General features: G+C 37.8%; 1 protein-coding gene across 8 annotated transcripts in view; it reads right to left on the reverse strand.

The window, feature by feature from the left end:
• eea1 (early endosome antigen 1) overlaps positions 1 to 14140 on the reverse strand; it is a 155471-nt gene that overhangs the window by 139792 nt on the left and 1539 nt on the right. For all 8 annotated transcript variants that reach the window (XR_009709458.1, XM_061253299.1, XM_061253296.1 and 5 more), the window contains exon 2: positions 2993 to 3052. Coding sequence is in view for 7 of the 8 variants with exons in the window: in XM_061253299.1 (XP_061109283.1) it covers positions 2993 to 3052 (60 nt within the window). In the remaining variant the exon portion in view is untranslated. The remainder of the gene's footprint in view (positions 1 to 2992; positions 3053 to 14140) is intronic.

The raw sequence follows: 14140 nt of genomic DNA on the forward strand, positions 1-14140 counted from the left end.
TGTAACTGAATTTTATCTGATCAATCGAATGCACCTTTATTTTTTTAAGATAAAAAGATACATTTCTTTATTAATATCACTAGTTTTTATCCATTTATTTTTTAACACAGGGTCTGCAGACCATTAATTCCCCAGACGCCTTAACCAGTTCCCTTTTCCAATTCCGTGGTAGGCATGACAGTATTTGATTATAACCTTGCATGGAACGTTGCTGATATATTCACTTAATCTGGTTTCCCATTCCAGATAACCATAAGTATTTTCTGTTCATAGGGTTTAGAAAAAAGAATTGCCTGGACTAGATAAAGACGTAAGTAAGTATATAAACTGTGAGGTTTATTAGTGCCGTTTTCTCAAATTATTTCCTTGCCATTGTTGCAGTATCTTTTTTTATAATTTTCTTTTAAAGTTGATTGATTAAATTGAGAGGTCGCCCAAGTTATTTGGAATGTGAATTCCTAACAGATCTATATCACCATCTGTTGAGCTAATTGGCACAGAGCATGGTAATGTAAACATCATATATAATGTAAACATCATATTTTTGATGAGACCCAATTCGTAATATGGTGCATTTATCATAATTTGGTTTTAAACCTGATAAGATGGCAAAGATATGTAGGTCTTCAAAAAGTATTTTAGTTGTCCCTCGAAGTGGGTGGTAGAGGGATTAAGATAAAAATATATATATATATATATATATATATATATATACAGTATATTTTTTTTTTTAGGGTGTTTGGACATGGGGAGAGAAGGAAGCTTGTGTCATCTGCATATATGGATATCTTGGTGCCTAGGCCAAAGATATCTAGACCATTCAATTTGGTATTGTCTCTGATCTTAATTGCCAAAACTTCAATGGCAATTATGAATAGATATGGTGAAAGGGGACACCCTTGTTTTACACCCCTTGCTAGTCCAAAAACCCTACTAAGATGGCCATTATTAATAATTCTACATTTAGCATAACCATACATAACTTTAACCCATTTTATTAAAGTGGAATTATCCACTCAAAAATGTAAAAACTCCAGACATTTATAAATAAAATCTAATCTTACCCTATCTAACACCCAGCTATAAATATCAGATCTGGTTTCTTTGCATTATCATCATCATAATACTCTAAAGTCTCAATTATATGTCTAATGTCATCACCAATGAAACGACCTTGAATGAGACCCATTTTATCACCATGTATAATGTCTGAAATATTTTTTTTAATCCTGTTAGCGATGCATTGGCTAATATTTTAGCATCACAACATCATTAGGCAAGGGGTCTCCAAAGTTTCCCTATTTTATAAGATTAGTTAAAACATGACAATAATGGATATTTTATTACATCATAGAGAACTTTATATACTTCAATAGGAATTCCATCCAGGCCAGGTGATTTTCCAAGTTTGAATGAATAAAATATGGTTAACAGTTCATCTTCTAATTAGGCCTTCACATGACTTACACTGAGAGGAAGACAGCTTATTATAATCCTATCCACTTAGTTATCATGCGTTGTGTGTTCAGAGATGCTCTTCTGCATACCACTGTTGTAATGTGTTTATTTGCGTTACTGTCACCTTCCTGTCAGCTTTGACCAGTCTCGCCATTCTCCTCTGACAGCTGTCATTAACATGGCATTTCTGTCTGCAGAACTGCTGCACAATTCTAGAGACTAGTGTGCATGAAAATCCCAGGAGATCAGCAGTTTCTGAGATACTCAAACAACCCTGACTGCCACCACCAATCATTCCACTGCTAACCGTAACGTATGTAACATGGAGCCGCGTTAGTCATTTGTTAGAGGAAATCATTGTTTTGGTTGGAGAGTGGCATTGGAATCCATATATTTGAAAAGGTTTCACTCTGGGTTACATCAGACTTCCAAGGCATATTGTGAATAGCTGCACACACAAATTTAATTAAAATTAAATTTCTATTATAGAATAGATTTGTTAAATGCAATGTGTTTTTCTTCCATGGGGTATGGATTGGCAAACAAAGCACACCGTTTTCAAAACAAACTCCACAGACCAATCAGCAAACCCAATGTACTGATTGAAAAACCAAGAGTACAGATTTCTGAGTGAAATTTTTATTTATTAATTTTTTTACCTAAGGTGTCTAGGCAGGCTCCGTACAGACCAGCCTCCAAATGCACAGGTTGTGATAGGCCGGCCGTGAACACAGTCTACCTAGCAAATTATACAGCAATCTAAATAATTGAATTGTTTAATATGTCAATGTCTTTTTTGGCCCAGGAAAGATAACATATCACCTCATATCAGCATCTTCTGTACCATTAAAGCACCAAGAACTTTAAGGATGATCAGAGATGTACGGTGTCACCTGGTTACAAATAGTTGAGATGAACTTGTGACTGAAGATTTTACCATCTTCTCTCAATTGGAGCACAGCCCAAAAAGTTAGGTTTAACTAACAATGCCACAGTTATGTGCAGTATGTCTCTCCTCAGTTGTGTTAATCTTTTACAATAGTACAGGTGATGGATAGTGTGGCAGCCTGTAGCGTAGTGGTTAAGGTAAATGACTGGGATACGCAAGATCTGTGGTTTGAATCCCGGTGTAGCCACAATAAGATCCGCATAGCCGTTGGGCCCTTGAGCAAGGCCCTTGAGCAAGGCCCTTGAGCCTGCATTGCTCCAGGGGAGGATTGTCTCCTGCTAATCAACTGTTCCTCGCTCTGGATAAGAGCGTCTGCCAAATGCCAATAATGTAATAATGTAATAGTGGAATAATCTGACTAATAAATGGTTACATGAGTACTTGTCATTGTATTCGGTTTTGTGTTAGTCCTTTAAGAGAAGGCAGTTCAACTTAAATGGCATGACCATTCTGATCCGCTGCCAACTTAACCGGTTTAATGGGCTGCCTATAGCTGGCTATGTGATGTGGTTCGTGTTTATCACCTCAAAACGGCCTAGGCCAACAAGTAAAGCAGTAAAGGGGGGGGGGGGCAGGCACACACACCTCAGAGGTCTGGTCGTTAACATCTGTGGCTGGCTGATCAGGGCCTCCTTTTCCAGGAGTCTGTATTGAGACAGAAGGAGAGAGGGAGAGGGAGAGAGCAAATGTGTTACAGAAACAAATTATCCACTCCAGCAGAAGCCCGGCATTCATTGAGAAGATGAGTTTTCCCCAAAGAATGTAACAGTGGCGATGCATCACTGTGTACCGAAAATAGTAAATGGTAAATGGACTGCATTTATAAATAGCACTTTGGATAGAAGTGCTTTACAATTTTTTTTCCCTGCTGTACCAAACGTGTATCAAACCGTGAAGTCAAAACCAAATCTACAGCTACCGTTACACCCCTCCTGGTCACATTAAAGCCAGGCTGGATTTTTTTTTTTTTTTTTTTTTTTTTTATCACAAACCTTAGATTTGGCTTTCACTTCTAATATTTCATTTATTTTGGAGTTTATTCTAATATGTAGGAATTTGGTAAAGTAAAACTTGTAGTTACATTACATTATTGGCATTTGGCAGACGCTCTTATCCGAGCGACGTACAGTTGATTAGACTAAGCAGGAGACAATCCTCCCCTGGAGCAATGCAGGGTTAAGGGCCTTGCTCAAGGGCCCAACGGCTGTGCAGATCTTATTGTGGCTACACCGGGATTAAACCACCGACCTTGGGTGTCCCAGTCATCATTACCTTAACCACTACGCTACAGACCGCCCCGTTCAGTTCAGGTCAATAACAATTGATTAATAAAGCAAAAATTGTCTTAATTACAGCATAAAGCATACTGGGTAAAAGCAAGGCAGTTCAATCACAAAATAATGTTGTGAACGAGCCAGAATACATCGAGGCTACAAGAATCAATGTGTGGTTTTACTTGACACCATTCCAGAATTTTCTCATTCTGAGTAAACACTAGACTGGTTAGTCAGCAAAAGACTTGGCTCTCATAGCTTGGCATAGGTCATCTAGTTGGCATAGGTCATCTAGGCTACTCATCTTGTAATTATCGAAATTAGAAAAAATAAATGTTTACAGTACACATGAATAGACATAACAGCTAAATACAAGTTTGTTTGTTTTTTAAGTGCAGTAAAGCAGGCCATTTATGGGTAATTCCACAGTAATGTCAACCTGAGCATGAAAAAATTACAAAATAAACTTACTTCCTTCCCATTTAAACATATTATATCCTAAACAGTCCATTGTGACCATTTTAAAATCTGATCAAATGCAGACAGTAAAATGCTTAAATTGATTGATTAGTCCCATTACCATTACCAATTAAATCAATGCTATTTGGTGGCCATCTTGAAAACATTGGCAACACATCACACAATGTGAATTTCAGACATGTCACATCCACAATGCAATGGCGTCACATCCGTAACGCTGGTAATCTCCTCATAAAAATCAAGAAGAAATATTTTCTGAATTGCCATCTATGTTCAGCCAAGCCTCCTGCATTACATGGATATCGAACTTTCTGCATTAGACCTTAAAATTCTAATGTATAATGTCTAATTTTAATGTCTAGTTTTTACAAAGTGTGTAGTCTCCCAAAAATACCTGTCTTTTTGAGTCGCATCCATAACACATTTTTTCTGGCTTAACATTTTCCCCTCAGCCAAGTGGGTGCTACGAAAATATGCATCAATATTTTTTATCATGCAAGAATGTTTCATTCGTCTGAGGGATTTTGTTTGTCATTTTAAGTCCAAATGTCACATCCATAAGAATTGCCTTTTATACAGTATAGGGCCATTTTGGCTGACATCCTTAAAGTAAATAAAACGGAGAACATACATTTATAGTAAATGTGAACAGGTCACAGTTAAAACATAAATTCACTGGTGAATTTACTTTATTATTTTTTATTTTTCCACTCTGTCAAACTTTTTATGTCCCTTCATCACTCTGTGACTCCAGTACATTAACAATTGCTCTCCTTATTGTTTTATATCGAAGACAGTATCAATGATGTATAGCATTTAATTCCTCTCATTCTCACCTACAGTACTACAGCTCTGACTGCAAGAGGACTTCTGACGGCTGGTAAATCATTCACATTGAAGTGGTGTGGTGAAATAGGGGTGTGTTTACAGTGTGTGTGCATATGAAGCCACGGGACTTCTGAATTGAACAACAAAACTATATAATTGACAAAATGCATTGTAAAACCATCTCTAACTACTAAAATTCTAAGATACAAAAACACATAGGTTAAATGCAACTAGGACGCCGATAATTGCACTCACACTGCATGAAAACAGCAAAATTGATCATTATTATCATCATAGCCTAGATCTGGCAATACTGTCCTTTTCACACTGTGACAACCTATCCCCACACAGCATCCTGCTTTGTACAAATAAAAGGAAAAGCAAGCAAATGTTCTGAAAAAACAAAGGTTGCAACACATTATTAAGGGCATACAGCTTTCGCCAAGCTCACTCGAAAAACAAAATCCAATTTGGTCAATTCCAGTGTCTCCACTGGACCTGCGAATGGGATCCAGATTTCTTGGCACAAGCTAATTAAATGACAAAAAGGTTTAATGAATGGGCTTGCAAACCAAATCTTATAGGCCAATAGCAAATAGCAAATGTGTTTAGTGATCACTATGAGCACAGTCTGGAGATATCATTAAAATAACACAGTTTTAAAACATTGCCCATCAGTTTGAAAGAAATGTAGCTTTGTAAGTATACACATCCACTTACACTACTACAACTTAACCCCGTCACAAACAAGAGTTAAGCTGATGTTAACCATGGAGTGCCCATCTTAGTTAATGTTAATTTTCCTCATGTGAATATCAATGTTTGCGACACTGTCTGTCATCTTTAAAGTAGCCGATGTATGTGGAAACTATGACCAGACAAAGAAACCAGTGGTTCTGCCTCAACCGAAAAATTAAAGAAAACACCCTGGGAAACACTTGAAGCGACATCATGTAGACGCAGGGATTCACATCGGGAGAGGATTCGGGACAAATTAAGAGGATTCCAAAGAAAATCTGTCCAAACCACCTGACTTCATTAGAAACTTTAAATGCCAGAAAGTGTGAAAGACTCTGGTAAGACCCTTTGGTAAAGAACATTATTATTTTTCAATTCCAGCATTGCTTATGTTAGAGGGTCAGTATGTTACAGAATGTTTAAAAATAATAATGCTATGGCATAATTTGTTTTAGATTATTTTCTTATCAAACAGAGTATAAATACTTTTATAGTATGATAAGAGGGTAAATCTGGGAGTAGAAAGTTATTTCCTGCGCATCGAGTTAAGTAATACTTTGCACACTAGAGGGAGCCCTGAGTAAAAAGGTGGCTTTCCCCTCTCAACTAGGCGTCACACCACAAACTTCAAAAATGGTCGATTTGTTAAGTACGTTTATACTACTACATCTGTGTTTGTGAGAAAAGCAACAAATCATTTTCTTGGCAGGAGACTCACCTCTCATGCTCAGAACATGAAAAATATGGATTTAAATCATATTCCTATTCTTATAAATAGGGTCACAAAAGAGGGGTCGCAAAGTTCATATCAAATTAACTAAATTTCCTGTTCTGCTCTGAAATTACTGATATAGAAGGGTGATATGTACTGGTGAAAGGGTTTATCGACCAAAAGTAAGTTACATTAGTTAATATACGTAGACCACCTGGACAGGGTAAATAAGTTATTTAAAAAATACTTAATATGATTGCTACGGAAGCCTCAGGTGTCCTGATTTGTGGGAGAACCAAGGTTTGATTCCACTAATTCTACGAAACAAAGTAGTCAAGAAGCCACACTAATGAGAAAAATGATGAAAGAATTTGGCTTGACAGAGATATGGAGGGATTTCCATCCATTAGAAAAGCAATGTACATTCTTCTCCTCAGCACAGAGTCCACTCAAGAATTGATTATTTCTTTATGCCTGATTCAGAGAGAATTAAAGATTGTGAGATAGGAGTTAGAGATATCTCTTACGTCTCAGGAGTATACCTAACTTTAGATTTGGATAGTAAACCCAAACAAACAATTTGGAGACTTAACACTACATGTCTAAATGATCCACACTTTAAAGAATATATTCTTTAAAGTGAATGTAATGAATATTTACAATAATGGAGAAGAATCTCCTAATACTTTGTGGGGGGGGGGGGGGGTAATTAGGGGTCAACTCAAGGCAAAAAAGAAAGAAAAAAGAACAACGGAAAGCTACACTAAAAAACTTAAAAATGAAACGAAATATAATGAATATAATGATCCAAATATAATTAATAGGATAAGATTGAAAAGAAATAAAATATGATGATCAATTGGATATGAAACTGAAAAATATCAAACAACAAAGGTTCAATGAGAATGGACAAAAAGCAAAGAAACTTCTAGCATAGAGGATAAGGAAACAGCAGTCAGAAAGGAATATTTACAAAATCAGACAGCCGAGAACTAATAAGATATGCAACAAACTAGAAGAGATACAACAGTTTTTTGAAAACTATAAAGAACTAGGCCTATATTCTCAACCAAAGAGTGCGGACCGCGCAACTAAACCACAGGGGGTGTGAGGATCTGTGGCTTGTAGGCCTCTCCAGGTCTCCTTCAACCATTAGGTGACCAGGTGTTGGGCAAAGCTGAAAATTGATCTCATCAGAGAAGATAACTCCAGGCCTCTACAGCTTTTTTCTAGCTTTGTACGACTTCAGCCCTGCCCCAAGGAACCCGTTTCGAACCGTCCTCACCGTGCACTTCACCCCAGCTGCCATTTGCCATTCTTTTTGTAGGTCACTTGATGTCATCCTATGGTTGTTCAGTAACATTCAAATGGGTTTGAAATGGAACACTTCTTCTATTAAATATCTTGGGATCCAAATTACAAGAGACCTATTTGATATTTCTGAAAATAATTATATCCCAATTAGGGGTGTGAACGGTTAAACGGTTAACCGGTTAACCAAAACTGATTTGTAACTGGTTACAAAATTATTATTTTTTTCCTGAAGGTGAAATTGTCAGCTCAGTTTAAAATAAATGCACGTTCATCACCAGGCGTATTATTGCAGTTCTAAACTAGCCATCGACTAGCTTCAGTAGTTCAAGCAAGCAATCTGGCCATTTCAAGGGGTTTAAAATGCAAACACCATAGGGAATTGAATGCTACAATATTACAGTTATCAAATAATTTCAGAAGCTGTTAACTTATGGCTTATTGTAATGTTATGTGGTTTCTTAAGGTTCACAGAAGATCCGAGTTACAAACTGAAGGTAGCTTTCCACTATGCTGTATCCACATAAAAATGAACAAAGCAATACATCATTGCCCAAATGTTGCACAAAATATTACAATACACTGTTTAGATTCAATCCACAAGCTACAGTTGTACAAGCAAGAAATCTGCTGCCATTTCAGAGGGTTAAGAATGCAAACACCGGATGGAATTGAATGCTACAGTACTATAGGTGTCAAATAATGTCTGTGTGTTTTAAATCTGTAGCTGTTAGTTCACTTATGGCTTATTCTATGGCGCTTCTTCATCCATATTTATTCGTTGACGAGCAAATTCGTTGACACTACAGGTATCGACATAAAAATAAACAAAGCAATACATTATCATTAGGCTATTTATCCATTGGTAATTGAAAGCAAAAATTCCCTGCTTTCAGTGAAAAATGGACACGTTAGCCTCACCACCACGATTGTGCCACGCCATATAAAATGCATTGGCATATAAAATGTAAGTATACCGTTACATGAATATATGAAATTGTATAGAGACCTGCATTGGCATGAAGTAAAAGTAAAAATCATTAGGCCAGTCATCTCTAGTAAAATAGACCCGGTGTTATATCAGGCAAATATTGCGTGTCCAACAGCAGCATATACACAGATTTCATGCCAATCAAGTCTATCAGGCAGAAGCCATAGAGAAGAGGGATCAAAACATGAAGAATTATCATTTTAATCAATGCATTTTTAAAAAAGACACACGATCGACCAGCATTGCCTGGGCATAAACTACAGGGATTAAACTACAGATTACTGCAACTGTGAGGTTACACTGCATAATTTCAATGTAAATGTAAATATGTAATTTGGCAGTCAGGCTGACTGACTGTTATCTGACTTACAATGCTGGCATTTAACGATTTAGATGGCCCAAAATAAAGTTCAATTCAATTAAATTTCTCAGTAATCCAGCAATCCTCTAGCGGTAATAAGCAGTATTGGTTAACCGCTTGTAACCGATGGTTACTAAAACTGATGATTTGTCACACCCCTAATACCAATTACTAAAAGACTTTAAAAGATGATCTCTACTACCATTGGATATATACAATCGAATAGAGATAATAAAAATGAATGTTTTACCAAGAATGCTCCACAGCTACCCAAACACCAAAGCAGTAGAGATCATCATCATCAGAAGATTACTATAAGGCTGTAACAGTTAAGGCACTTTGTCTGTTGGTGTAATAAAGAATATCATGCTAAATGGAAAGATCTGGAACAAAGTCAACTTGAGATACCTCTATAATCTATACTCGGAGATAGAATCCTTAAACAGACACACTTAAGTAATTTAAACTATTGTCCCCCTGGAAACGTGGTATGCAGAAACCCGGAGTATAAAAATAAAATTAATTAATTAAAATTAAAATGCAAAAATGAAAAAAAAGGAAAATATTCAGATGGATTGCCTACGACAGAGAATTTAGACCTGCAGTTAGATGGAAGATTTACAAAATGGAGTGGAATTTCAGGGGTATAACATCATATTGCCTCATTTCTACGAGTGAAGGGATAGATAGTTTCCAGCAACTTACAGATACCTACAATGTGGAAGAAAAAAAATTCTCTTTTTTTTCTTTTTTTGCAGTTCCGGCATTATTTTGACAGGAATATCAAACATGAGGTAGACGCTATGCCTACTTTGGTAAATATATTTATTGAGGCATATAAACACAACCTCGATAGAAAGCTAGTATCAAGAATTTACACCTGCTTACAGTCAGCCAAGAATCATTCAGTATCGAAACCTCGGCCCCTTGCCACAGGAGTTATCCAGGTCTCAGTCCTAGGCCCGCTTTTTTCTCTTTACACTCGTTCTCTTGGCCATATTATCACTGCACATGGTCTATCCTACCACTGCTATGCAGACGATACCAAACTCTTCATCTCATTCCTGTATCTCTGCTTGCCTGAGTGACAAACCAGAGCTGGAATGACAACCACCATCTAAAACTAAAGACTAAAGACTAAAATGATATTCATCCCTGCCATTACCTCTCCCCATCTGGATCTCTCCATTTCCCTAGGGGATACCACACCCTGTGCAAGGAACCTCGGCGTGGTGATGAAAATTGCGGTGGTGACTCAGTCATGCAGGTTCTTCCTATACAACATACGGAGAATCCGCCCCTTTCTCACCCCCTACTCCACCCAGCTCCTGGTCCAAGCAATGGTTTTGTCCCGCCTGGACTACTGCAATTCCCTCTTGACTGGCCTCCTAGTGTCCGCCATCAGACCCCTCCAACTTATCCAGAATGCAGCAGCTCATCTGGTCTTCAACCTTCCCAAACACTCACGTCACCCCCCTGCTTACTTCCCTCCACTGACTGCCTGTCATGGCTCGCATCAAATTCAAAACATTGGTGCTAGCCTTCCAAGCAGTTAAGGGATCTGCCCCAGTTTACCTCCAAAAAATCATCAGATTTTTGTTGTCTTTCTGTGATTTACTTGTGTATCAGGATGTTTTAGTTTGACTAGGTAAGCAGTGTTTGGCTAGTTTAAGGGGTTTGTTCATACATTTGCGTGTTGCGGTACTATTTTTTATTTTTTATAAAAAATAAAAAAGATTAAATAAAATTTTAAAATTTTAAAAACTAATAAATCAAATAGGCCCTGGTCCTTATCTTTGTTGTGCAGGTAGCAGTTGAAATTGTACTTCCCTCTAGGGTCTTTCAGCACACTTATCCCTGGTTATGGGTATGCACTTTGCACTTTGTTGTACTTTGCTCTGGATAAGAGCATCTGCCAAATGCCATTAATGTAATGTAATGTAATAAAATGATGATTACTAAGACCCAGGTGATTTACTTGAAAGGGCTTCAATGAGCCAGGGCTGAACTTTTTATTCTGAAGTAACTCCATGCCTTTTAAAGTAACCAATTGCAGTGGCTGTTCTCTCTGGTGGCAACAACCATGGGTTTATCTCAACAGTTGTCCAAGGATGTCAGTATGAAGATGGTGCATATCCACCAAGAAAGAGAAAGCTACAAAAATCTTCAAGGTTTAAAAACCTATTTCCACAGACAGAAACATTATCAGAAAAAGGAAGATGCACAGTTCACTTTGTTGCAGTTGCACAAACCAGGACCGGATTCGATTCTCGGTTCTGCCAACGGCTGAGTTTGCCCGGCTCACATGGAGTGGCATAATTGGCATGCCACTCTGAAGGAGGGGAGAGGAATCGGCAGGGGGAGGCTCACCACATACAAAAACAGTGCCCCGATCACCTCTGGAGTCAAAGTCGCAGTTGGAGATGTTGCGGCTTGGAGAAGGCGTGTCGCTCTCCAGATCGTAAAATCCATTCGTGCTGCCAGGGGACCTGATCATATGCCAGCAGTGTATCCAGATAACATGGGTAATTGGTATAAATAGGGAACAACTGGCAACCAAATTGGGAGAAAAAGGGGAAAATCAGAAATAAAATAAAATGGAAGATGAATGGAACAGTTGAAGTCAAGGTAACATGTAGAAGACGAAGAACATTTTCAGAGAGTGACCCGAGACCTTGTGAAAAATGCTCAGAAGAACCCACACATCAACTGTGAAAGCTCTATCAAAAAACAATTTTTCAGAAATAAAGTAGCAGACACAGGTCTTGCTGTTCACAGTACAACAATACAAAGTACTTCAAACAATAAAGTCCCACATGGCTGTTGTTAGAAAGAAGCCTTCCCTACGACCTCAACACAAAATTAAGTGTCTAGCATTTGCAAAAGAAAACACTGAGAAGCTGGAAGGCTTTTGGTGCAATGTGCCTTGGACTGATGAAACCAAAACTGAACTTTTTGGCCACCATCAAAGAAGCTATGTTTTGAGAAATGTTCATTTCTGGTGAAGCCTTTGTAGAGAAAAACACATTTGCCAACTGTTAAGCATGGAGGAGGATCCATTATATTTTTGGGTTGTGTGGCCGTTGAGGGCACAAGAAATATTGTGTGAGTGGAAGGAAGAATGTTTGAAGGTCAGTCCAGACATTGAAGTTTAAGACATTGAAGTCGGTTATTCCAGCAGGACAATGATCCAAATGATACCTAAAAATCAACCATGAAGTACCTCCAGGGAAGACGGATGAAGGTTTTGGAAGGGCCACTACAGTCCCCAGACTTGAATATGTTTTGCCAGGAAGAATGGGGAAAAATTCCAACAGCGAGAATAGAAAGACTCTTAGCTGGCTGCAGGAAGCGTTTTTCAAGCTTGTTATAGCCGTCCAAGGAGGAGTTACAAAATACTAACTGACAGGGTTCCCAAACTTTTGCACAGGGCCTTTTTCCTTTTTTAAAAAATATATTTTGGAACTGTAAAAAATAGAAATAAAAGGAAATCTTGCTTTAATACATGAAGAAATGTGGCATATTTAACTTTGTACTATTTAGAGGTCAGGTTCGCGCCTGTTCAATAAGATAATTGCAAAAGGCTTTTTGATCAGGAGTGCCCAAATTTTTGCACACGACTGTAACACGCTTGGAATTCCAATTTGAAATGATTAATTAGTACACAGTGATTATGAGGCTTCTTTGTTTCAAAGCAAATTTTCCTAACACCAGTATTGTTTCTAATCCTTAAAGGGGTCAAAGTTTAATCGACAAAGGAATAGCATCAATACAATTTATGCATTAGGTATGTGATCATTTTTAAAATATAAGATGACAAAAATAAAAAACAAAAAAAGATTTCCTCACTTTTACTGTGAGTATAGGAGTGCCACTGTTGTTTTCTTGAAAGGCGCTTCTACAGGATGACCTCAAATACACAGTTACACAGTTTACACAGTTACGCAAAAATATTTGAAATGCTGTAGTATACATGTCAGGCCAGTGGGTGGCGGTGTAGCTTTGCAACTCCACAGAATAACACCACGCGCCTGCGCATGCTGTCTTCTACAGCATATGCAAACCAACACAAAAAACATGGCGAAAGCACGAGCGAAAAGCGATAGCTTTGTGTGGACTGACGAGGAAGTGGCGTTATGTAATTAAGGCATGCGTCTCTGCTGATCAAAGTAATGGTGCAGCAAATCTACATTTTGCCGGAGGAGCGTTAATAAAGTCACAGTTTCATAACATTGTACAGTCTTTTTTTGTGAAATCATGTTCACAGCAATTGTTGCTGTGTTTCTAGTGTGGCCCAGGCATGCATTGCTATAGACTTAGAGTTCACTAGCAGCTAATTTGCATAGCGGATTACTCAAACTACAAATTATTACCAAAATAACTTTCATATGGCAATCATTTTCAATTATTGCAGTAATCATGTATGATAAGCTGGTTGTGAACTGACAGTGTATAACAATGCATGCTTTGGCCACACATGAAATGCAGCAATAAGTGCTGGCAAACAGGTTTCATAGAAATGAGTGTACAATCTCAATCTCTGTAATTACATCACACTTGTATCCAACTGTATTAATTTTTAAAAGAAAAACAACAATATTACGGTTCATAATTGTATTTACGCACTTTTATTTTGATAAATGCTAACCCAGAAGTCTCCGCTTCACGGAGCAGTTTCGTACACATCCAATAGTACGTCCCCTTAGCGGCTAGTAATGCTATCGCCGGGCGCTGTCCCACGTCTTTGCCTGCACAGGAAAAAAAAAAATCCGAAAGTAACGGGAAAAAAGAACTACCAGAGGATAATAATCGGTTGTTTCTATTCAATAGTGTTACCAATATGTCGCATATTTGTATATAACTTACGGCTGAAAATATGTTTACGTTTCGTGGTTGTCGAAAGAACGTGTTGCACATTGGTTTGGCTGGATTTAACTGGGTCCCAAAACAGTTGCGTGTCGGCATGTATGAGCATGGACACACAATGGAGAAATAATAGGATGAAGTTATGATTGATCCGATATCTAGCCTAAATTAC

The sequence above is a fragment of the Conger conger genome, chromosome 8 (genome assembly GCF_963514075.1).
Source record: "Conger conger chromosome 8, fConCon1.1, whole genome shotgun sequence".
Taxonomy (NCBI): domain Eukaryota; kingdom Metazoa; phylum Chordata; class Actinopteri; order Anguilliformes; family Congridae; genus Conger; species Conger conger.